At 55.4% G+C, this 22,448-nt stretch overlaps 4 protein-coding genes across 4 annotated transcripts; 2 read left to right on the forward strand and 2 right to left on the reverse strand.

The window, feature by feature from the left end:
• Positions 1 to 247: 247 nt before the first annotated feature.
• BDP55DRAFT_70500 (uncharacterized protein) lies at positions 248 to 1,177 on the reverse strand. Its single transcript, XM_060578017.1, has 2 exons — positions 384 to 1,177; positions 248 to 316 (listed from the first exon to the last, which is right to left on the reverse strand). The coding sequence occupies exon 1, from the start codon at positions 1,056 to 1,058 to the stop codon at positions 432 to 434; it is 627 nt and encodes a 208-aa protein (XP_060431541.1). The 5' UTR covers positions 1,059 to 1,177; the 3' UTR covers positions 248 to 316; positions 384 to 431.
• On the forward strand, positions 1,127 to 1,409 carry BDP55DRAFT_657849 (uncharacterized protein). The gene has a single exon (XM_060574436.1). The coding sequence runs from the start codon at positions 1,142 to 1,144 to the stop codon at positions 1,304 to 1,306; it is 165 nt and encodes a 54-aa protein (XP_060431542.1). The 5' UTR covers positions 1,127 to 1,141; the 3' UTR covers positions 1,307 to 1,409.
• A 3,938-nt stretch (positions 1,410 to 5,347) lies between these two features.
• BDP55DRAFT_70525 (uncharacterized protein) lies at positions 5,348 to 6,009 on the forward strand. The gene has a single exon (XM_060578028.1). The coding sequence runs from the start codon at positions 5,431 to 5,433 to the stop codon at positions 5,800 to 5,802; it is 372 nt and encodes a 123-aa protein (XP_060431543.1). The 5' UTR covers positions 5,348 to 5,430; the 3' UTR covers positions 5,803 to 6,009.
• A 2,718-nt stretch (positions 6,010 to 8,727) lies between these two features.
• BDP55DRAFT_70543 (uncharacterized protein) lies at positions 8,728 to 9,877 on the reverse strand. The gene has a single exon (XM_060578033.1). It carries the CDS (start codon positions 9,749 to 9,751, stop codon positions 9,041 to 9,043), a length of 711 nt encoding a protein of 236 aa, XP_060431544.1. The 5' UTR covers positions 9,752 to 9,877; the 3' UTR covers positions 8,728 to 9,040.
• Positions 9,878 to 22,448: the final 12,571 nt, after the last annotated feature.

Consider the following 22,448-nt stretch of genomic DNA (forward strand, 5'->3'; position numbering starts at 1 on the left):
GGCCAAAAAAGTGCAAGATACTGGTACCTTGGCTGGCAAGGCGCAGAGTCGTCAGGTACTGTTCCCTCTTTACAGTTCCATCCGCTTTACAGACCTGCAGCGCCTTGGATACTTGCCCGGACTGGTGCTGCCAGGCCACTGAATCCGTCATGGAAGCGAAAGAGCCAGACACAGACAGACAGCAAGAGAAATAATTAAAAAAAAAAAAAAAAATAGCAAAAAGCGGACACCAAGAAGAGCAAAAGGGCAAAGCCAAAATAGAGGGAAATAGGAGGGCGACGCCGCAACAGGGCGTGAACTGGGAGACGGCGCTAAGCTGTTCGAAGCATCTCAGTGGAAGCTATCCGCAAGATACGTATCTTTTCTGATCTCGAGGTACGTACCCAAAAGGTCAGCCCCACCACGTCCGTCCCGTCACCTTCATCCATCCGTCACCTCCACTGCCAACTAGTACTTAGGCCTTTTGCAGTGTCTCTACTTTCTTCCGTGGCATCCATCTCTCTCTGGATGTGTTTGTTGTGTCTACCTCTCCAGGGCCTCCTCCGAATTGGCTTCCCTCTGATTTCCATTCTTCTCCTGAAATTGGCCTCTGAGAAAGCGGAGACACGAGGCTGGCCCGATGGCGAGACTGACCCGGCTGGGCTGGAATTGAGGGGCGCGGCCACGGAAGGGGGGAAATGGGAGAGAGGAAAAAAAGTCACAGTCACACAGAATGAGGTAGACGGTAAGGTAAGGTAGCGCACAGGGCCGAGATGGAGACGCTGGGCGTCACTTTGCAATCGAGGTTTGAATGGGACATCAAAATGGGACATGAACGTCTCCTCCCCCAGTGGGGTACGTACCTGGGCTAGCTGGCGCCCTGGCCCTGGGACGACGTAAGGTATCGTCGTTCCCTGGGCCTTGGGTACCTTACCTGGGGGAAGATGGAAGAGAAGAATTCCGACAGGGGGGCCAGCAGACTTGACTGGCAGGGGAAAGGCACGAAATTGAGCAGAAGGGCTGCACCGCTGCAGGGCAGAAACCTCCAGGTCGACAGCAACCACTGACCCAGCGCGCATCCGTACGCAATACGCACTGCGCAGGACGGAGTATGTACAAAGTACCGTGTAGTGCAGCCCCAGCAGCAGCAGCAGAAGGGCTCATGCGCAGAAGATGGGGACCTGGGCAGAATTCAGAGAAAGGGAGCCTTCCACCGGGGATTACTTCCAAGTACCTAGGGGAGAGAGACAAGCCGAAGGACAGCAAGAAAGAGAGAAAGAGGGTGTGTCGTCATTCGAAGAAAAAAGGGGGCGTGTTGTTAACATGACGAACCAATGTATGGACGGACCGTCCAAGGAGACTGAGAGTGAAGGCAAAAAGAGAGGAGAGGGCAAGCAGGGAGACGCCGAAAGAGACGGGGGCCACCGGTCCTCCCACCAGCCCGAGAAAATAGAAAACCCAAGAGGACAGGACAAAAAAAAAAAAAAAGAACCATTAAAACAAGGGGCAACGGCAGAAAAATTAAATAAAAATAAATAAAAAAACCTTCAGGAACATGGAGGACAAGACAGGGCCCACGACAACAAGGCAGGGGACATGGCATTCTCTGCAGTACGTACCTTTTACAATTCCCATGCTGCGTCCTGCGTATTCCCCCCTTCCCGGGCTCCGTCATGTCATGGGCAGGCCACAAGCCGCAAGCCGCAAGCCGCACGATGGGCTTCTGGGGAAACTCAAGGGAGGCCTGATATAGAAGGAAAAAGAACAATTCCACTACCAGGAACCGCTGTTGCTCCGGCTCATGCTGCTCGGCTTGCTTGCTGCGACCGCGCTGCTCTCTTCCCTCCTGAGGACAAGGTAAAGGTAAGGATCAAGGTCCGTCCAGACGACGACAACCTCCAAGGTACTGCGGTGCTGTACCGGCCGGGTACAACGCCATGTGCACCGCTCTCATCCAGAACAGGGGTCCCGCTGGCATGGAAAAGGAGGGAGGGTGTGCGAGATGGATGACTCCTCTCTCTGTCTGAGAGACAGCAACAGAGACAGAGACACAGTTGGAATGTCTTGTGCGAGACCACCGCCCGGGGACAATCCAGGAGCAGCTGCCAACGCCAAACCCCAACGCCAGCAGCACTCAACACGCACGCCAGACTCGGCCCATGTCCCTCGTACCCCAAAATCCAAGAGTGGCTTTCTCTCTTGCTCTCTGTTCTCGCCTGTCGCACAGTCGTCGCGGCGCATCTCGCCATGTTTCCACCTCATTTGCCCCCCTCAGGGGCTGCGTGTGTATTGTCTCGTCCTTTTTTTTTTCCTCTTGTATTGCCTCGCCCGTTGGATCATCAATGACACCCCGTTTTGACGAAACAATCTCCTCGTCCCGTCTTTAGTAATCTTGAAATCTTCCTCCCGGGCAGCAGGATTTTGGCACACACCCATGCGCCACGGCAAGAATAACCTCGACGGTTGCCTTGTCTTGCACTCCCGGGTTCGTAATCCAGGATGCACTATGGCAGAATGGCAGCATTGCCGTCCTGCCCGCCTTACGTTGGCCTCGTCGGATCCTGCCAGATCTGCCCTGTCTTGTGCAACCACGAACGTGACTGCGGCTGCTGCTGCTGCTGCGGTGTATATCCATGTCGAAGCCAGCATTGGCGGCGCCATACTATCGCACTTTCAACTTGACATGTACAAGGTGACGGCAGCCAAAGATGCACTCATCCGGGTCCTGCGAGACTCGAAACTTCCGTCTTCGTTGCCAACAAAAGGAATGTCTTCCGTGCGGCGTGCGGCTTACGGTGTGCTCGGCGGACGACGCGGTACACCTCGGCGCCTGGCTCGCTGTGAGATGAGCAAGGTGGGATGAATGGCCAAGTACGGAGAATCCGCACCACCAAATGTTTTTACTGTTGAGCCGACAATGTACAGTACCTGCGTCGAGCGTTGGAGAAAATAGCCCAGGACAGGATTAGCACTTTGCCATGCGTGCTCTGGGGAGATGAAAGTCAATGCTCGGGCATCTCAACAAGGCTCAAGGGACCACAGGGTTGAGCAAAGGAAGGCAAAAGGGCAAACGTACAGACAACTTGGCCCTTGGTCAGGTACATTTGCGACGCAGTGCCACAACGTATCTGTACAGGAATAGGTACCGGTATTTTCGTATTGTCTGTATCCGTACGTAGGCAATCGAATGGCATGAGCCGCCTGGCAAGATGATGCCTTGCTCGATGGCGTCCAAGAAAAACAACATACCCAGTACTCCGTAGACGGCAGCATCAACAGGTACCGTCGGTGACGAAAGTGCCTGTGAGGTCAGTCTGACATGATGATCCCATGTTTGTCGTCCGCTAAAACTAGGTGCCGAGGAACCGTAATGGTGTCTTGTTTCCCCCAGACTCTATTACGTCGACGCCCTTTCTGCACGCGCCATGGCGTTGTGTGCACTGTTGCTCGTTGCCGTCGTTCGCTCATACAATTGCCCGTACCGCCCTATCTTGATTGTTGTTGCATCGCGCCCTGGCCTTTAGTGACGATGCGTTAATGCGATACGTGTCACCCAATTTCCCGTGCTTTCTTGCTTTCCTCGACGTGCTGGTCCGTCACCCATTCAGAACGTGTGTTTGTCGTCTGATTTTGGCATTTTCCCTCGCGTGCCGAATCTCCGCCCTTCTGCCGTCCTCCTCATCCTCGTCGACCACAGGGAACTTGGAGCTTTCGTCCCAGCGTCTCTGCCTTTTGTCATGTCCAGCTGACCTCAACCTTTCTCCAGCTGTTACAAAGTCAAAATGTTCGCAACTTTGCCCTTTGATTCGACCATCAAGGGATTCGCTCATTTCGATACAGGATCGGCGGTTGATTGTTGCTCATCAACAGTCCAAGAACCTGGTGACCCGGTTGCATTCCAACGTTGATGTCGCCGATTGCTCAATGTTGATCTTGGTTGTTCTGCTCGCAGCCTGGTCTCTTCAGATCCAGCGAGTGGTCATCGTTGGCTTCCTGCGAGCAATACGCACATTCCGCACCAGAAATATTCAGCTGGTCTGCACCACCCGCACTCGGACGGCGTGGTCAGCCGGTCGTCGCATGCGGCCGTGGGGGGCGTGAGTGACATACCCAAGGCAGACTGAGGACCTGGAGCTGTCGTTATCGAGTGGCCGACGTCGGGGTACAAGCTCGCTGCAAGCCAGTCTATCCTTCACAGTGATGATAACGCTGTTCTTCCCATGACTGGCCCTCGTCTCCATCCTTGAACCATTCCATCGCGATCCTGAGATGCCGTCTGCGACACGCAACGCTGAGCACCGTTGAGCAAGGATTCTCCTCCAAAAGCGCCGCAACCAGTCGAGGTGACCTGCTCCCACATTTACGTTCAGCAGTGACCCACGCCCCCGTCTCTCGGTGTACCGGGACTCATCTCCTCATTACCTCAGCACACATTTGCCCTTCCCCACCACATTGTTCCTGTCCGGATCAAACGTCTGGGTGTAACGCTTCCAAGGTGGGCACTTGAAAGCAGAACGGTGATCGGTAGCTGCCTACAATGGTCATCCAGCAGGGTACACCCTTCGGCGCTCGCTCCGGCGATACTAAAGTTGTCTTTCCCGTGGTGCTTTCGTGCCCCTCCACCCCATAGTCTGGAAGCGCCGGGACTAACGTCGCGGGAACGACGGAAGAGACTCCTGTAGACTAATTTCCTTGTTTGCATTGGTAGGGAGGATTTATCGTCTCAGAGAGTTTGTGACGGGCAACTGCGAGAAGTCTCGACGTTCGCCTCTACAGCTCTGTAGATATGCAGCCAACGGAGGACACCCGGGACCTTGAGACGACCAAGCAGAACTCTAATTGTTCACTTGTGTTGCATCCTGTGGCAGTAGCGTGTGGCTGGTCATCGCAGACCGTGGCACACGGCCAGAGACGCACCATCAAGAAATGAGGAAAGGGCCCTGATCATCTGCGAGTCCGAGTGGCTATCGAGCCGTTTGATTGGTGTCCCCCTTGCCATCAAACCAAGCTCGTCCTTGACTCCCTCTACCAAAGATAGCAACGAGTCCTTGAGGACGGAGACCCTGACTTGCCCTGTTGCGAGACGGTGAGACCTGATCAACAGAGCCGCTCCAGGGGTGCCAGTGTGTGTGTGTGGTTGTTTGGATGTGGCTTCTGGGGCCGGAACAGCCACGCAGTCTTTGGCGACAGGCGCCGCCTCCATGGGATTCCACCGATCAACATGGGATTATGGACATTACGGGGATTTCGACAGCAGATCGCTGTCCACTGGCGCTGGTGGGTAACGGTCGCAGGTTTGGGCGGTTTTGCTTCATCCTCCCCCATCAGCCTCCATTCCTTTTGTGAGTCACGGGCGTTGCTGTTCAATTTTCTGTTTCGAGGGGTTGAAAGAAAAGAGGGTTTCTTGATGCGTCGACAACCTCTCGTTCTTAACCGACCCCATGGTTGCTGATGCTGCGTGGACAGGGGGTACACTTAGGTGCAGCTGCTCAACCCGCCCTGTTGGGACTGCTGTCAGTGTCGGGCGTTCTCTCCATCTTGGCTCCATATCTGAGTGATCCGTCGCTATGGTTAGCAGTCGCCCGGCCGCCGTGTGATCTGGGTGTGCTGCGTCGTCCGGCGCAATGCGTACGGGAACTTGTCAGCAAACCGACAGAGCAGCCAAAACAGCCCCTGGGGTCCAAATCCAGACGTGGATATGCTTGGCAGCATGCATACAGAGAGGAACCCAAATTTTCCAGTCTTTGCTGCGTTCTACATCGCCATCCTGGCCCTCATCCTTGGCGAATATTCATCATGAGTGACGTGGCATCCAGAAGGTAGATCCAACGGCTGGCTCGCTGATATGAAGTCAGAGTTGCCCTTATCACGCAATCAGGTGGTCGGTCCTCTTCTTCTTGTCGTCAACGTCCGCTGAAAGCAACGGGTTACTGAGTTTGGCGACTATTCACTGCCACATCAAAACTGCGCAATCCCTTCGTCACAATTACTCGTTCTCGGTCAGATGCAGCCGGAACCGAGAAGGGAGACGTGCGGCTACGTACAGTACGTCGTCGTTGATATTGCGATTTGCTCGAGTGTCATGCAGCAGAAGAGCCGAAATGCAAGCTTAGTAGGGAACCGCGGTTGCGCGAGAATGCGAGTTGTGGGGTAGGTAGCATCGCACAAAGAACTCCGGCAAGGGAGTGAGACTGAGGAGTTCGTTCTGACTCTGCTCTCTCGTTCTACCTAATTCCCTCAGACGTTGGTCAATGAGGAATAAACGGCCGCAACCAGGGCGCCAGGGTCAGAGCTTTCTCTGTCAAGAATTCTGAGAGCCTCGTGTAGTGCTGCCGCCATCAATAATCTTTGGTGTGAAAGCCACTCTTGAGGGGGGTTTCGAACGACTAGAACAGGGCAAGCCACACACTCTGTTCCAAGAATGGGCGACGGACCGCCACCATCAAGGAAGATCAGCACGCGCTGCTTGACAGTCCGGCCGGCCGCGGAGGCGGCGCCGAAGCCATTGGGGCCAAATTGAAGGGGGAAAAAGTTGGCGACCTTGGTATCCGCAGAAATCGTCATCCTGCGTTTGCGTATCCAGCCTGCGGGCATTGTCTTGGTTGCCTCAGCATGGCTGGATACCATTATCAGCTCCCTCTGGCCTCTATACTGTAACTGAAGGCCGTCGCGGCTGTTCGGATCTCAAGCGAGAGCTGGGCAAGCAGTGGGTGATTGTGTTAATTCTGAGGAGCTCTGGGCGTGCCTCTGATGGCACTCTTCGAATCAAATCTTGGCCAGCGTAGTAAAGGGAGGGGCGTGTGGCTATCCGAGCCAGTGCTCCTGTTTCAACGGGCATGATGTGGTCGAAGGACCATCGCGAATGGTGCAAGTACCCGTCCAGTACAGTACTTTGGCCTGCCTCAAACATCCAAGCCCGCTTCGCCCAGCGAAACCATTCCGCATCAGAATGGCTTGAATGGCCAAACTGTGGTCGAGCAGGAGGGAAACAGGCGCGGTGGAGATGAGAACTTGACAGGTCCCGTCAGATGGCTGACTGTATGCCGTCTTGTCTTTGCCCGTCACTCTGGGCTTTTCTTAAGCTGCATCGTGTTACTGAGGCGAGGGGTGTTCAGTGGCTGCTCGACCCCTCCACCCAACTCCGCAAACCTGCCCTTGCGAGTAGCCTGTAGGTAGAACGTCGAGATGAGACTTGGGGGACGTCCTCTCTTGGGCACCACCAATAACGTAACGGAGCTGCAGCATCGCATCTGGGGACGACCATATGCAGCCTTGCCCGCGGCCCCCTGCCCACCACGCAACTCCGCATCATCGGCGCCGGAGGGGCGTCACCTGAGCAGAGTGGATTGGCCAACTGGCGCTCGATGACTCCTGCGAGGGCGGGTACACACATCTCGCAGCAAATCTGCTGTTTCTGATGCGCTGCTGAATTCTGTTGCGTTGCTGGCGTGTCTGAGGCGCGTCCTGGTTACCCTGCCCTGATGCGATGCGACGATCAAGACACGTTGGCTGTGCTGCGAAAGAACGATAGCCAACGAGCTGGGGAGCTGACCAGCCGCTCAACCTAGTCTGTCCTGCAGATGACTGTCTTGCGGCGAGGGCGCTGCCATCGTCCTTCACTGCCTCGTGTCTTGAGCCTTGGCTGCGCTCACCACGCTTCTATCTTAAGCATAACGCAGAGAGAAGCTGTCCAGCAGCCGATCAAAGGTGTTGAGTCGGAAGCTACGGCGCTAGCACCGCGTCCGTCGGGCTCCTATGCGGCGGGCATGTCTTGCTAGCCCGGGGAACCGACCAGCTGCGGGGTTCGAAGAAACCGCGGGCTACTGGGGGCGTGGTCGAGGAATGTCGAGTTTCTCCCAACTTGCGTTTTGGCTGGATGGGCGCTGAGAAGTGCATCACACCGACATTTGCTTTCGCGAACGAGGCCGGTCATGTGGTGTTTTCTGACAACGTGCCTTAGTAGCCATGTGCCCGTACAGCACAATGGTATGCAGTAATCAGTTGCTTGGCGATGAGAACGCGGCCCGACGGTCTTGACTCCAATGGACGAGCCAGCAAGCGCTGTCATGCCCCGAATTCCAAGCCGTCGACAAGTCGGCAGATGCATTGCTGCGCGATGCACACAGCGTCAGCGTCATGTATGTCATTGGCACTTTATTAGCCCGGCCTGTCGCGCCTTTCTGCGTGTGCCAAACCTGCGATAGGGGATGAGATGAACGCGGGTTAGACCGGATGTCAATGGCTTTGAAGCATGCAATTGTGACTGCTATATCCTGCTGAGCCGGTAACCGTCTTTTCCGATCAACCGCCCAGCCGCCAGGTAACGAACCCCACCCGGCCGAGGAGTGATAGCCGCCGGATGGTTCCCTTAATTGCGAATGATATTGCGAACGACGATAGCTGAGCCCACGCAACATTCCCTGTCTGTGTTGCATTTGCGCAGGCCTGTCGACTCGTTGCTCTACTTGTTCCCCATTGCTTCTCCATTGCTTGTGTTTGATGAGCAGACTGACGTTGCGTCCAACATGTCAGTCGGCCACGGTTCAGAGACACGTTGAAGTCAATCGGCCGAGACGACCCCTGACGGGGCCACCCACCTGCCTGGGCCTCTAACGTCCCTGAGCGCGAACAATGAGTCGTCTCGCACAACGGACCGGGTGCCGGAGTCATTCAATTTTGAGCCTCGTCCTCTCCCGTTATTAGGGGTCCTTGTCGAGTGCGATTTTGTGGGCTTTGAGCGTAACTGGAACACGGTCGTGGTGTCTCGTGGACGATGCCCCCCTCCCCTTTCTCGGAGTTTGACTCCGTAACCAAGGGTACGGATACGGGTTGAGGGCGGCAGACCGGTAGACTGCTCCCGTCCCTGGTTTTCTCTTGTTTGGCGCCGAGACAGAGGGTCGGCTCAGTCAGGTACGTAGTTGACGCATGGGAATGATAGGTACGGTGAGAAAAGGAGGGTCAATACGGCAGAGATCCGGGAGGGCGTGATGCGCCGATCTTGTCTGTGAAAATCGATATTGTTGAAGAAGAGTTACACCGTTGCGAGATTCAAGGTGTGCGGTCAGATGGAGGGTCGAAGCTGGTTGGTCGATTCCCTGGTCATGCTCTTTGGGCCCCTGCATTGGGTGCTTCTCACCGCCGCCACGTTTGGAACAGAGCCTCTCAAAGGTGGATACGTAGTAGGAACTTTGCAACTTTTGTTCGGTGGACAGCGGTGACCACACCGTTGGTACAAGAGCGTGTGATATGATGGAGCGCCTCCGGCAACGATGCCTTGGTCGACGACAGGAGGAGCAAGCGATCGACGAGTGATGGAGGTGACTGGGCGAGTGAAAGGCGGTAGACAAGCGGCCAGCAAGTCACAGTCACACCACAGGGGCGGAAATAGTGTCAAGGCCCGGGGAAAAGCAGTCATCGTTGGGCTCCCATTGGGTGCGACCCCCTGGAGTGACGTAGTTTTCTCGAAGCCGGTTCGAAGGTTGAAGACGCGTCGAAGGGGTATACAAGAACCCCAATCCCGGGCAAGGACAAGCTGAGGGGGACAAGGGGGAACATACCTAGAAGAGGCACAAATGGCTAAAGGGATCCGCAATCTGGGCCAGTGGTTTCTGGGTATCCGGTGCTGAGGAGAATCCCGGGCCTCCGAGCAAGCAGCAAGCAAGCAGCCCTGCGCTGCACCGAACCGCTGCCGAAGGGGCCCCCTCCCCACGTCGGGCTGGTAGTCGAGGGTCCCTTGTCGATGTATGGTGTTTCGTTCTTGGGGTGCCGTCATCACGGTTGGGACTTGAGAGAGGTTGCAATCTTGGAGAGAGAGAGAATGGTGGGTCTCATGTGATTAGGTAAGGCGATAGATATCATCTTACCTAAGCCCCGCATGTGTACGGACTATGGGAAGGAAGCAGGAAGAAGGGAGTACGTACTGCGACTAGTGTAGCGACGGCAGGAAGAACGAATTTAGCAACCGCTAACTTCTGGGAACCCCTCCTTCCCGCCTCTAAGCTCCAGAATCCAAGGACCAAGGTCCCTATGTACTCCGTACTTTTGTTACTTTTGCGTGTCGGACTTCATCACGCCTTGGTTGGGAGATGCCTTCAAGTAACAATCTGTGGGTTGTTTTTCCCGCGTGAGGCGTAGATGAATGGAGATGGGAATGAGACGGCAGTCCCTTTCCCGCCCACTCGGCGCGGTACGATGCGAGCGGTGTGGTGTCTTCCCTCCATTGGTCTGTGTGAACTGGTGCCGCCAAAACAGCAACCTTCATTGCGACCTTTGGGATTGAGAATCGCGCCTTACAAGTGTACCACTGTAGTGTACGGAGTTGTACTACGTATAGACGAGAGACGGCGCCGCCGAAGTTGCCCATCTCGACGGCAGGGGTAAGCCATTGGGCTATCGACATGGGAGCATGGGGGCACGCAAGAGAAGGACAGACCCAACGTCTTTGCTCGCGTCGCAATAATCATTTTGGGGCCTTGGGCTCTGCCTCTGGGGGGACCATTGCTCCCGTACCCTATCAAAAAATTTCCAAAATGGGGTCACGAGGCCCTTTCCCAAACACAACCTCGTCCCCGGTCGCCTCACCCAAAGCTGGCAGTGTCACACTTTTTTTGACTTCTCGCTCATTTACTCTCTTTTCACGACAAATCGGATGCCGACAAGGCAGCAAATCTCCCGTCCTCTTTATCCCTCCTGAGGTGTCCTAATCCTATTCTCCCGATCTCACCCTTGGCCAAAACGCACCCACACACACCCGTACAGTTCACTGGCAGTCTCGCACACCCATTCTTCTCCCTCGTCCCAATCGCCAGGGTAGGGGACGAGGGGGGTAGCATATCGTATCTCTGAATCGAGGCCATGAGCCCCCCTGCTCTCGTCCAAATAGCCATTCCGCCCGTCTTGTTGGATACTCATCATTCACCACTCTGCCACACGCGCTTACTTGTCTTGCGTTCTCATTTCTTCGGCGCTGTCGGGGGGCTGCTCACATGGGCTCAAATGCACCTTGCACCTCGGGCCCAGGCAAAGGGAGAGAGGAATGGGAAGGTATCATGAGGGACTGAGGGTCTGCGGATGGTCATCCATTTGTCACCCTGGTCGTTGACCTAAGAACTCATCACTCGCCCCTAATTCAATCCAATCCAAGCCAGCTCACGCCACGCCATGTCATGCCATGCTATGCGATGTTGCTTCGCAGCTTCAGTCTTCTCCCTTTTGAGCAGAAGCGAGTCCGACGAGATTGCCCACGCGCCAGCGGAAGAGGCCCAGCCCGAGGGTGTCTTTCACCACCCTTTTCGGCGTGTTAGTCGGGACGATGATGCCCGAGGAAATGGCGCGGTCCTCACTTCCCGTCGCCCTTTGGACCGCTCCAGATCACAACTGTTGGCATTTTGGGGGCGACAGCCGCTGCAAATACGATTGAAATCATGCTCTTGAGCCGAGCAATCATTGAATCCTCACGGCCGGAATGGTCAGACGAGAAATGTCGCTATCGCCAAGTTGGTCCTTCTTCCCTTTACTGGAAGCACACGCCTCCCCCATGTGACATTTGGGCCATCTTGGACAACCCATGGACCAGAGAGTCAGGCTCCTGACAGCTGAGGTGCGCGCCATCTTCATCTCCTCTGTCGCAGCGTAGGCAGTCTCGGGTCTCACATTGCGAGTATCCCCTTTGCGGCTCGGCGCTTGCCCCATACCACTGGGGCAGCCCTAAGCGGAGCAAGTACGGAGTACGAAGGAGTATTTTCCATCTTTTATTTTTGGGCTGCTTTGGGGGATATTTCTTGTGCTACGGAGCATCTCAGACGTGACCCCGTCGCACCGCCAGCCACCAGCGCCATGTCTGGTGTGGGGGATGGACCATGGACAACACACGTGCTAATCCCCTGGGCTTTTGAGTCTTGACACGGCGCTACTGACAAGCCCCAAGGAGATACACATGTCCTCGGAAGTTGCCAGGCTGTGCCACTCGAAAGCTACCAACCGCAATCGTGGAAATGCTGGAGCCTGGAGAGATGGAGTTGCGCCAGAGCCCGCGGATACGGATACACAGTACAGTCTCATCGGTTGCCAACCAACAAAGCAACCCCGGCCCTCTCGACCCTCGTCTACGGGAGTATTCGTACTTTGTACCGCAGTCTGTACAGTAATCTCCATCCATGAATGGACTTGTGGGCTTGTGGTCCACATAGAGACAGTTCATCCTTTTGCTACACAGAGTACACAGTATCGTCCATGGCATGGCTGATGGCAACGAGCCCGTTTCATCCGCCCGTTGCCAAGCATGACGGTAGGATAAACCCGCAAGCAAAGGTGACTAGCTGTGAGGCAAAAAAAAAAAAAAAAAAAAAAAAAAAAAAAAAAAAAACCAATTCCGGTTAATGGCCTTGTTGGAAAGAGTCGAGCAACAACCAACAAAACGAACAACTCCGAGTTCCTGTTTCTTCTGCCCTATTTCACAGTCCCGTCATTGTCTCGGGCTGTCGACCCGCGTTTACTCCAGTTTGCCGTGGGTTGACCTCGTACCGTTCGACGATCCCTCCGTGGTCGCCTTGACCTTGGCCACGCTGTCATCTTGCTGGCTACATTAGGGGACGTCTCCGTTCCTCACGATGCCGACTTGCCGTACCAAGGCTTGTGGTTCTCGCAAGAGCCAAGGTAATTTGGAGGCATGGTCGCGCGGGTGCAGCCCGTAGCCCGCCTGTCCGCCACCTCGCTTCTGCCGCCACTTACAGTCTTGAACTTGGACATGCCAGGAATTGTGAGGGGCTGCACGGCTCACTCGCCGTCATCAGCGTCGGTACCAAGTTCCATTGTCTAGTTGCCCTGCCTTACTGCGTACGGAGTACGGATACCCTAGACAGACAAGTATAGCGCTTCTTTAATCAGGACGACCGTTGAGTTTCCTTCCCCCCGGCCCGTCTCGTATCATCAGCCGCAGCCGCCCAGCACCACAACCGCACCCGCGCATACCCTAATTTTACGGAGTACAGTGCCTGTCTATGAGAAACCCAAGACAAACCAGACCCAGCCGACACAGGGCACAATAGCAGCATGTCTCGTCCTCAGCGTGCGACTGCGCTAGATATCGGTATCCTTGTCCATATCGCAACCCGGCCGGTTAGGGTACCTAGAGGCACTTTTGGCATGCGCCGTTGCGAAAGCCAAGCTTTTCCAGTCCTGCCTGCTAACCCTTGGCACGTTTTGCGCCGGCGAGAGTGAAAGCGGTGTCTCTTTTCTCTCTGCTGCCGACTCTCAGACCTCGTGTGTTCTCCACGCAGGATATCACTCCCTCGAGGGAACCAACAAGGGCTCTGGTCAGCTAGCTTTGCAGACTGTTGATCGTAACCGGCGAGCGAGGTTACTCGGCGTCGACGATGGTGACACGGGTCCAAGTCGTCCCGTCAAGTTCAATCTCGATTTCCTGTCAGCTGACCGTAGACAATCTGATATGTTTTCATTTTACTGCGAATCAATTTTTTCGGTTCTGGGCGTTTCACGCGCGGGCCGAATCCACCCCATCTGAGAGGCTCGAAAGATGAGATTGAAGCCAAGAGACTAGGACGGAGGAAATCAAGCGGCCGAGAGACAGAGAACAGAGACATTGGTTGACTGCATCGCATGATGGACGGCGGATCCGAGTGATTCTCGAACGCATTTGATTCGGTTGCCTTACGGGACCAGCAACAAGGCAATGCCTGTTCGGAACAGCAAACAAAAGAACAAGATGTGTCGGATCCCACGAATCAGTCGTGGATTTGCATGTCTCGCCTCGAGGGTCGTCTTGTCCGGCTTGATTTGAACGATCGGCGCGCATTGAGCATGATGACCAACAGTCTTCTCATCTCGCGGGTGGGTTGAGCAGGCTCCCTCCGAGTGCGGTTGTCTCGATTCTTTGCTCACAGTGCCTCCCTCGAGTCCCCCTCTATGGAGCCACCAGTTGCGGATGGTTTGATGCTTTGATGGTTGGCCTGGCAAGCCTTGTCAATCAACCTTATCCGTCGGTGTGTGTGTTGAGTCGGACTCACGAAAGGGCTCCATCTCAGTGTTTCCACCTAACCTTGTTGCCAAGCCGGGCTTCTCGTCTCATTGCTCGCTGTGGCTCTTTGATAGTGCTGTTTCTTTTCGTATCCGGCCGTTTCCGAGTAGTCTACCTGGCAATTGCTAAAGGCTAAGCTAAGTCTCGTATGCGGCTTACTGATCAGGTCTCTCGCAAAAAGTCTTCTCTCATCTTATCTGGAGGGGTTGGTTCCAGGGTTCAGCTGTCCAAAGAGAGAAAACTGCCTCCCCCCCCATGTTTGTGAATCGCCATTTGAGTTAGTCACAACGGGTTGGCTTGAGGTTTCTCTCTTGTGCCTCTTGAACGCGTATCCTGACCCTCAATATTGAACGTGATTCCAAGGGCCCTGCCAGACCGATGATCCGGAATGTTTGCTCACATGATTGTTGGCAGTTGCCCGGTTCCTGGCCGTTCTTTCCCGGCGCGGTTCTCAACACCCCTTGCCTCATGGGGAAAGAGGCCGTTCCGATCAGGCACAGCCAAGGGACAGCAAGCACGGTGTCCCGGAGGCCGGTGCCTTCCTTTCCCAGTGCCAGTCCATATGTGCATTGTGCGCACCTTGAGAGTCTGGCAGTGACAGATAATGGAAGGTCCAGTGTCCCGGTGTTCCTTCCTTGCAAGTTGCTGGGTATCCATCGCATGGATCCGATGCTTTCTCCCGACTGAGCCTCACTAAAAAGCAACAACATGAACTTGAACATGCCCTGCCCTGCCCCCATGCGGGCTGGAAGAAACAAGCCAGTTCAATGACTTCACCCATGACGGCAAAGCAACGCGACATCGCCATCACTGGCCAATACATCCTAGGTTGCTTTGGATCTTGGATCCCGTCACCGTGTAGCCGTACGGCCGGGACCTGAGTCTCTTCCGGAAACACACTGGAAATAGCTTCGTCTTTCAACTTGCAACGTTCCTCCAACCAACCCTGACGCCACATGCAGTTCAACCATGCTGTGGCTCCCTCGCTGGTCTTCCGTTGGCCCCCAAGAAAGTGATGCCGCGGGGGTTTTTTTTTTCTTACTCGAAACTTGGTCGTCGTCTGCCTCGCCAACTCATGTCGTCGACGTGACATGCCTCGCCTGCGCGCTCCCAACAGTGTCAAACGCAGTGATTCAGATGTCTGCCGGCATAACGTCCCACAAACTACGGAGAGCACCAACATGCATCAGGCAACCTCCATCAACATTTGGCCAACGCATCCATGCTACAAATCCCACCCATCCTGATTTCCCGCTGCTCGCACATACGTACACGACCTACGCATATCCACACCCTCAGTCACTGAAATGGGCGCGGGGGACGACCTTGCTCATGCATCACTGCACCCATCCTGAGAGGGGCTGGTTGGAGAAAGACCCAGTCGGCCTATCGGGATGCCACCGTAACCTTGGGCGACACACACACACGCCTTGGGTCTCACGCGCAACCCTCAGCTTCCCCTGGTCGCCAGGCGGGGGGAGTCCTCTCGAGAATTCTGCCCACCCCAGCAGGCTATCCGTACTTTCTCTCTTTTTTTCCCTCCTGGCGACGAGGCGAGCGACGAGCCCACAGCGATTGCTACGGCTTCAAACACATTGTTCAGCAAATGTGGTGCTTTTGGCCCTCGCTGATGAGATCGGCCATGCTCCTTAATCTGACCGACGTTGTACGGATGCAAGCTCGCGCGCACATCACTTGCGGGAAGGGCCGTTGTCTGCTTACTCCGGACTGCGAAGGGCGGGACATGGCCTGCCACGAGCAGTGACAGTCTGACAGTACACAGTAGGAACTCTTGTCACATCACAATGAAGCCATCGGATGCCTCCCCTCGAGCCAGCCAGCCTTGTAATGGCATCAGCTTTGGTCGCACATCGAATGTGACTGACATTGCGATGCACGTCTTGTCTGCAGTTCACGCCGTACCGTCTCCTTGGTGTCTCTGGGAAATTTGCCCGCGCCTCGATTCATTCACGACTCAGATGCGACGCCGTCACCTTGTCAGACACACCCGCCTGCAGGCTCGTCGCATGTCTCTGATCGCTGACCTGTCACTGGGAGCCCCCTTGGCCGAACAAACAACACCAAGGCCAAGGGGTTGCCGCCATATCCTCGACGATATTGCAATTTCTCCATGCTCGATTCGCAAGCCTCGGCCACCAAAGCAAGAGTAAGACACGACACTTGCGCGCAAGAACCAAACAAACACTCAGGTCCTTCACATTGTCCAGTTACCGAAAAAGATCAAACGAACCCGTCCCTGTCAGATCATTCCGGCTTGAGCCTCCGGAGAGGGATGATCCCTTCTGGCGCATTCGACTTCTCAACCACACGGTGGTGTATACGCAAGGTCATTGGCAGTGGGGCATTTCTCTTTGCATTTGATTTTCTCCATCTTCTTCTTCTCTCGCTCTAGGTCGTCGATGCGACCACAATGAGGAGATTCCTGTGGGGGTTCACGACTGACTGTAATCTTTGCGCCTGCAAGCCAACATTGCGAAATGCAGCCAGACGTAATCGTCACGCAAGTCATGCCTCTGATAACGAGAGCTTGTGGGGGGACAAGACGATACTGCGGATGGTATCGGACACCACGTCCATCGCGCTCGACGGAGAACGCGGGTAGCGTTAATTCAGAGAAAGAGGATCGTCTGGGGGCCAGCACCCCGGCTGGATGATCCTGCAGGGACGACAGCGGACAGCAGGCATCTTGGAAGCTCGTCGTGGGATCTTCACTTGTGAGGTCGAGTTACCCACTGCAGGGCAGCAAGCCAAAGCATCTGATTGAGCGCCATTCTCTCGTAGGACCACCGTGGATCCCGATACAGCACTGCTTGGTTCACCATTCGCGCGGGTCGCTACAAGCCTCCAAAGTCACTGCAGCTGATGGCCAGCATCGGCCACCCTCAGATGACACCAATCTCGGCGGCTGGCGTTCTTTGACTAAAAAAATACATGCGTCTCGGCGATATTCTGTTCCTTCGATTCAACCCATCTTTGAAGAGTACGATGGGCGCATGGTCGCATGGGTCGTTGGATGGAGGAAGGATGGACGTTTCATACGCGCCAAAAATGTCTTGACTGGACGACTTGCCCGATTAGGACTCGAGATGAGGCACCAGCCTGTCAGAACGCTCGCAACACCAACCCCCTGTGTTGCTCCGGAGTTCGTCTCGGACTGCTCGGGCGTTCTACTTCGTACTGACACTCACAGCATGGCAGCAGCCGGTGTCACTCTTCGGTTTGGGGCAAGCCGCCAGCGTGCCAAATTTTCCCCCTTTTCTTGCACCACATCTGGCACCTCGCCGCAAATTTGCCCCTGTCCTTCGAGTTGGCTTCTTTGATTTTCCACGGGCGAACTCTATTCGATCAACTTGCATGGGCCTCGCTGCACATCATTTTGCGTTTGGGCATGGGTGGCACGGCGCAAGTTCTCACCCTCAATAGGGAGTCATCAAGATTGTGGGGATTGAGCACATTGTGATCACTCACTGGAAACAGCTGCCTGTCTTTGATCTTCTGTCCGTACGGATGTCTCTCAATGGCTCCATCCGGCATTGGGAAAATAGGATGGTCATGGAGTCGTTTCAACTTTTCAGCAACTTTCCATGATCATCGTAGTTTAGCAACGGCTCGTGACTGACACGACGGTCAGAACTGGCACAGACACACGCGCCTTGTGCACAAAGTTTGGTCGATCCTTTGGGCTGTGCCTGACTTTCCCCAGATTTTTATTGCGCCGAGCAAGCAAAACCCTCGCTCACTGCGCATCGTTCCGATATTCCCTCTGCATTGTTGTCTCGTTGTTTGCGTTCTATTCTAGTCGGATGGGCACAATGTACCTGTGAAGGAATCAAGGGGCGTGTAACTCGGTGTTCCGGTTTCTGGGCCAGGTGCCAAACCCGCTCGCACAGAAGTAGGGCATGGCTCATCGCTTGAAGGCGAAAAGCCCAATATGTTCCTTTCGGCGCGCGTTGGAATTACAGCCAAAGCGCGTCCGCGGATGCGCCCCGGGAATCCTTTGTGAGAGAACAGATGGCACCCGCTCGCGAACCACCAGCTTGCGTCTCACCTCACCCTGTCTTTGTGCCGTTCGATATTGCGACCCAGGCAGCCGGGCTGCCGGGAAATTTCAGACATTGACCCTTGAACCTGCGCATCACGGCACTACCGAGTCCCGACAAACAGCGACGAAACCTCCGTGAAGGCATTTGGCATCACTTTGACGATCCACGGCGACTGTTTTCTCCAGCCTCCAGGAATAGATGCTGGTCAGTGGCGCCTACGGATGCGCGTCTCACATAGAGTGCAGTTGGTGGCCCCTTAGCGATCGCAATGACACGATGCAAACGCAGGGCCAAAATGGAGCTTAAGCAACATTGATTATGGCCAAGGGTATCTGAACCCGGATTCTGGCATATGCTTGACATTGTCATGATATAAACAACCGGGGCTACGCTGGCAAAGTTCCAAGCAAACCGTTGTCAGCTATAAAACAGTAGCGCTATACCGTTGGATTGACTCAATAAACAACAAGGCGCTGCCGCGTCGCGCCGTGTCCGCGCATCCGTCCCCGTCAGGGTTGGTGGGCGGTTTGGACTACGACCGCTGTTTTTGTTGGAAAGCCGTGTCGCCGCGGCGTGGGTGGGCCAGCATGAAGCTGGGCCCGGGGAACTCTGGAAAGCTGGGAAGTGGCTTGTTCGGAACGAGGGCTGTTCACCGCGTGCCTGACATTTGACAAGAGTGCCGACAGCGAAGTTCCTTGAGATCAAATCGGCGCAGGTCCTTCTTACTCGTCCTCAGCCTCGCTCGCACCGCCCAATGGGGGCAGAATCACGCGTTGCTCCAGTAGAGATGCAGGAGTATCCCAGTCACGACTCACGATAGGGGCCGCGTTGCTCGGCATAACAGCAAGCTGCTCGTGCGCCTACCTGCTGCTAAAGCGGCAGAAGCAGCACGAACGTGGAAGATGGGGAAAAGAATGCCCGCGCAGTCGAAACGGCGAGCCAGGACCCCTGAACCCGAGCGATAGACCATACGTATACTCGTACGGATACAGTCTACAGAGTACCTTGCTGATGGTCGTCTCGGGTTCCTGAGCCCGCTCGTTCAACTCCTTGCGACTATCAAACGATGAGCACGCCATCCAAATGTTCAGTCCTTCTAGAAGGCTTCCATCCACCGTCTCGATGCCTCCCATGCTACCTGGGGGGGGGGACTCGGTGAACCTCAGCTCCGGGCCCGAACCCCGGTCAGCTGGTGCAGATCACTCCGCTGACGGTCCTTTGCCTCGGGGCTGCCGTTGTTACTTTTGTCGCCGTGTTGGTCTCCGTGGACAAATTTCTGAAGCTTTCTTTTTCTATTATTGATTGTGGGAACTCAAGGTGAGTGGCCCCGATTCCTCCACTCCACAAGATGTTCCCCGTCCTCTTCAGAGAAATTCCCGTCTCCATTTTCTCCAAATTCACAGTCTCCATCCCGTCTGGAAAGGGTAGGCGGGCAATGTTTGAGGAGTGTGGAGTGGCTGACGTGCGGCTAGGGAAGTTTTTTTTGGGGGCGGCCGAGGATCCCGTCCACCGCGTCTCACGGCGCAACGCCGTTATCTGCTATGAAGAATCGGGCGGCATCGTGGTGGACACTTTCTTCGAGGCCAAGTTCCCAGGGCGGCTAGCGTTGGGCGCTACTCGTGTTCTCGTCTTATTTTTTCTTTTCTTTCCAACCTTGCCCCAAGCAGACAGCAAACTTGGCAATCCAGGGCGCACACATGAATTCGCCCGATAGCTCCATACGAGGGCTTGAGTACGCGGCATGCTATTGTCTGCGTCCGCCACCCCATAAAGTCAGATGTGTGTGTGTTCTCTAAGGTCTTCCTGGGAGATGCCACCTTACTTTGCCCTACGCTACTACGTTAATGAGGAGAGCATCAACAGGCCCCCCAACTATGCATCCGGGATGGCACGGAGCAGCCTTTGCTGACAGAGGACTGCAACCCACGAGACAGGGCTTGACACGAATTGCACGAGTGCGGGTGCTGCTTGCGCTTGGCCCTGGGCAATATCACGAAGGAGCCACTGCGTTGGATAAGGTACAACCGGGGCACGATGCGGAGCTGACTGCGGAGCGGCTGTTGCTATTCTCGTGCGATGGCTTCCAATCCGCTGTCGCTTCTTGTCGTGACGAGTGGGGTTCAAACTACAGATACACAATACTCGAGATGACCAGATTTGGGGGTCGAACCTGAGATTCCTCCAGCTTCGTTGTCGTCGGGTTATGTTACCATACACAACGGCTCTGACCTAAGCAGCTTGTCGGCTGTATCATCCCGCATCTGATCTTTCTCACATGAGACTGCATCGGTCTGTCAGAGTACCTACATGAAGAGTGGTTGCTGACGCCAGGCAGAGGTAAAGTCACACACATCCATCCCTCTCGAAATTGGTACTAATTCCTTGGACGTGCGATGCCTTGCTGCCCGCTAACGATAAGCGGCCTTACCTTCAGACGAAGTCGCCCGGGGGGGGTGTATTCGGGCACGGCCGAGCGAGTCAATCCTCTAGGATAAGCGTTATGTGCTCAGTACTGCGTAAACTCTCGTCCATCAAACCTTTGGTCGAGCTCCAAGGGGTCGGCCAGGCAGGCGTGTTCCGAGTTTAGTTTGGCTCACTTATTCGTCGCACTGCTGCGGAATCACGATGGATCATGGGTGCTTTCCATGCTCGTCGTGTCCCATTGCTACAACAGCTCGCCTCGCCCTACGGATACTTTGAGGAGGGGCATTCGCTGATATAGACACGTTTACACTGGGAAAAGGCCGCCTCTGAATTCGATATACCACGATGCGGAAGCGAGCTTTCAAAACTCCGTGCCGTTGTGTTGTGGCTGGCCGATCCTGGCTGTCTGGATATACCCGGGCGACGTAGCCCGTTTCCCCGCGTGTCCCAGCGCAACACAGCAAGATTGACGGAGCGCAGTATGGGATGGCATGGCCGTTCCCGTTCTCAAGGCATGGATGGACACCTATTCCATATGCGCCTGCGTGGTGTACATTAACTTTCGCTGCACGCACGCACGCACCATTGAGCTTCTCCGAGCACTCATCTCGGAGAGAGCCAACCCTTGCTGTGGAGATGATCGCAATAGAGGAAACCGTACGATCCGACTCCAGAGTCAATCACGTCTCAAACGCCGGCTTCGGTCTGCCATTGCAGGACGAGGCGGCCCAAAACGACGTTGACAGATTACAAGGTGCACTTCCTCCTCCGTGGGCCATGCGGAAACTGGCTGCAACCAGCCGACTACTCCCCGTCCACGATTCTGTGGCGTCCGCCCTCGAGCTACGCAGTCACCTCGTAAGGATGGGACACTGAGAAGACCCAGTCCCCAGCATATGTTTTGACGCCCCCAAATCCTCGTTCCTCCAATGTGGTTCCGTCGAACGGATTGTTATTTGCACCGGGCGCCGGCCTGGACCGTAGACGGCCGGGGAAAATGGAGCTGCCGGCCGCCGCCGTGGCGCCGAGTGGGACTTCACGATGGCCTCACGTGCACGCCTCCCGACTACACCACCAGTCTAGCTCTGACGACCTCTCCCGCCACCACTACTATTGTTCGCACCTAGAACTCAATGCCTGCCGCCGTCGCGCCTCTGGTGAGAAGAAAACACTGGCCGCCGAATCAAAAGGTTCCGTCTCATCAGTTGCCACGCTGCACCAGCCTGCCTAGATAGACCGGGCCCCTGAATCCGGTAGAGTCCGTTCCAACTGCAAGGCGCACCCCTCCGCCCTCAACCAATATTCCATGCCGCACGAGTCTCCGGATCAGGCAACTCAGGCCAGGGTCTCCGGCGTCCATATACGGAGATCGGTAGTCGGCTCGCACCACTCACACCCTACCCGGGCCGGCCCCTCCTCAACGTTGCTTTGCTGGCGGCCAAGGTGCCGTTTGGAGCTTTGCGACATGTCATTTTTGGCGTTTCCTTCTCGACAGAGGGGTCATTCGCAAACGAGAAGGGGAGGCGGTTGTAAACTTGGTGTCGTAGCGAGCCTGAGAGGGGCTTCAGAGACACGTTGCTACGCCGGTCAGTCTTGGAATGTGCAGCTGTCCCGATGCGGTCGCTGATGATCACGACTTATTGCCTGGTCCGCTGCGGAACGCGTCTCATGGTGGCTCAGGTGTTGTTTCTACGATGCAACGGCTGCTTGCATGGAGATGCCACCTTGCGCCGTGTCTGCAGCGAGAAGCCACCCAAGCTTGGTATCCAGCACGGCGGGCATCTGCAGCGAAAAGCTGTTTGCTACGCCTCTCTCACGCCGCCGGCTCACCGACGTTCCCTCCTACCCTGTCTGGCAATCCTCCGCCTTACTGCTTTCTTCACTTCGTGCAGCCTGCAGATGTACACCAGCGTCACGGGATCCCCTTTTGCTGATTACGCTATTAA

Source organism: Colletotrichum godetiae (genome assembly GCF_030913485.1).
Source record: "Colletotrichum godetiae strain CBS 193.32 chromosome Unknown BDP55scaffold_13, whole genome shotgun sequence".
NCBI classification, from domain to species: Eukaryota; Fungi; Ascomycota; class Sordariomycetes; order Glomerellales; family Glomerellaceae; genus Colletotrichum; species Colletotrichum godetiae.

Excerpts from the sequence above, each read along its gene's own strand:
- BDP55DRAFT_70500 (XM_060578017.1), bottom strand. The coding sequence starts at position 1,058 with ATGCGCGCTGGGTCAGTGGTTGCTGTCGACCTGGAGGTTTCTGCCCTG.
- BDP55DRAFT_657849 (XM_060574436.1), top strand. The coding sequence starts at position 1,142 with ATGCGCAGAAGATGGGGACCTGGGCAGAATTCAGAGAAAGGGAGCCTT.
- BDP55DRAFT_70525 (XM_060578028.1), top strand. The coding sequence starts at position 5,431 with ATGCTGCGTGGACAGGGGGTACACTTAGGTGCAGCTGCTCAACCCGCC.
- BDP55DRAFT_70543 (XM_060578033.1), bottom strand. The coding sequence starts at position 9,751 with ATGACGGCACCCCAAGAACGAAACACCATACATCGACAAGGGACCCTC.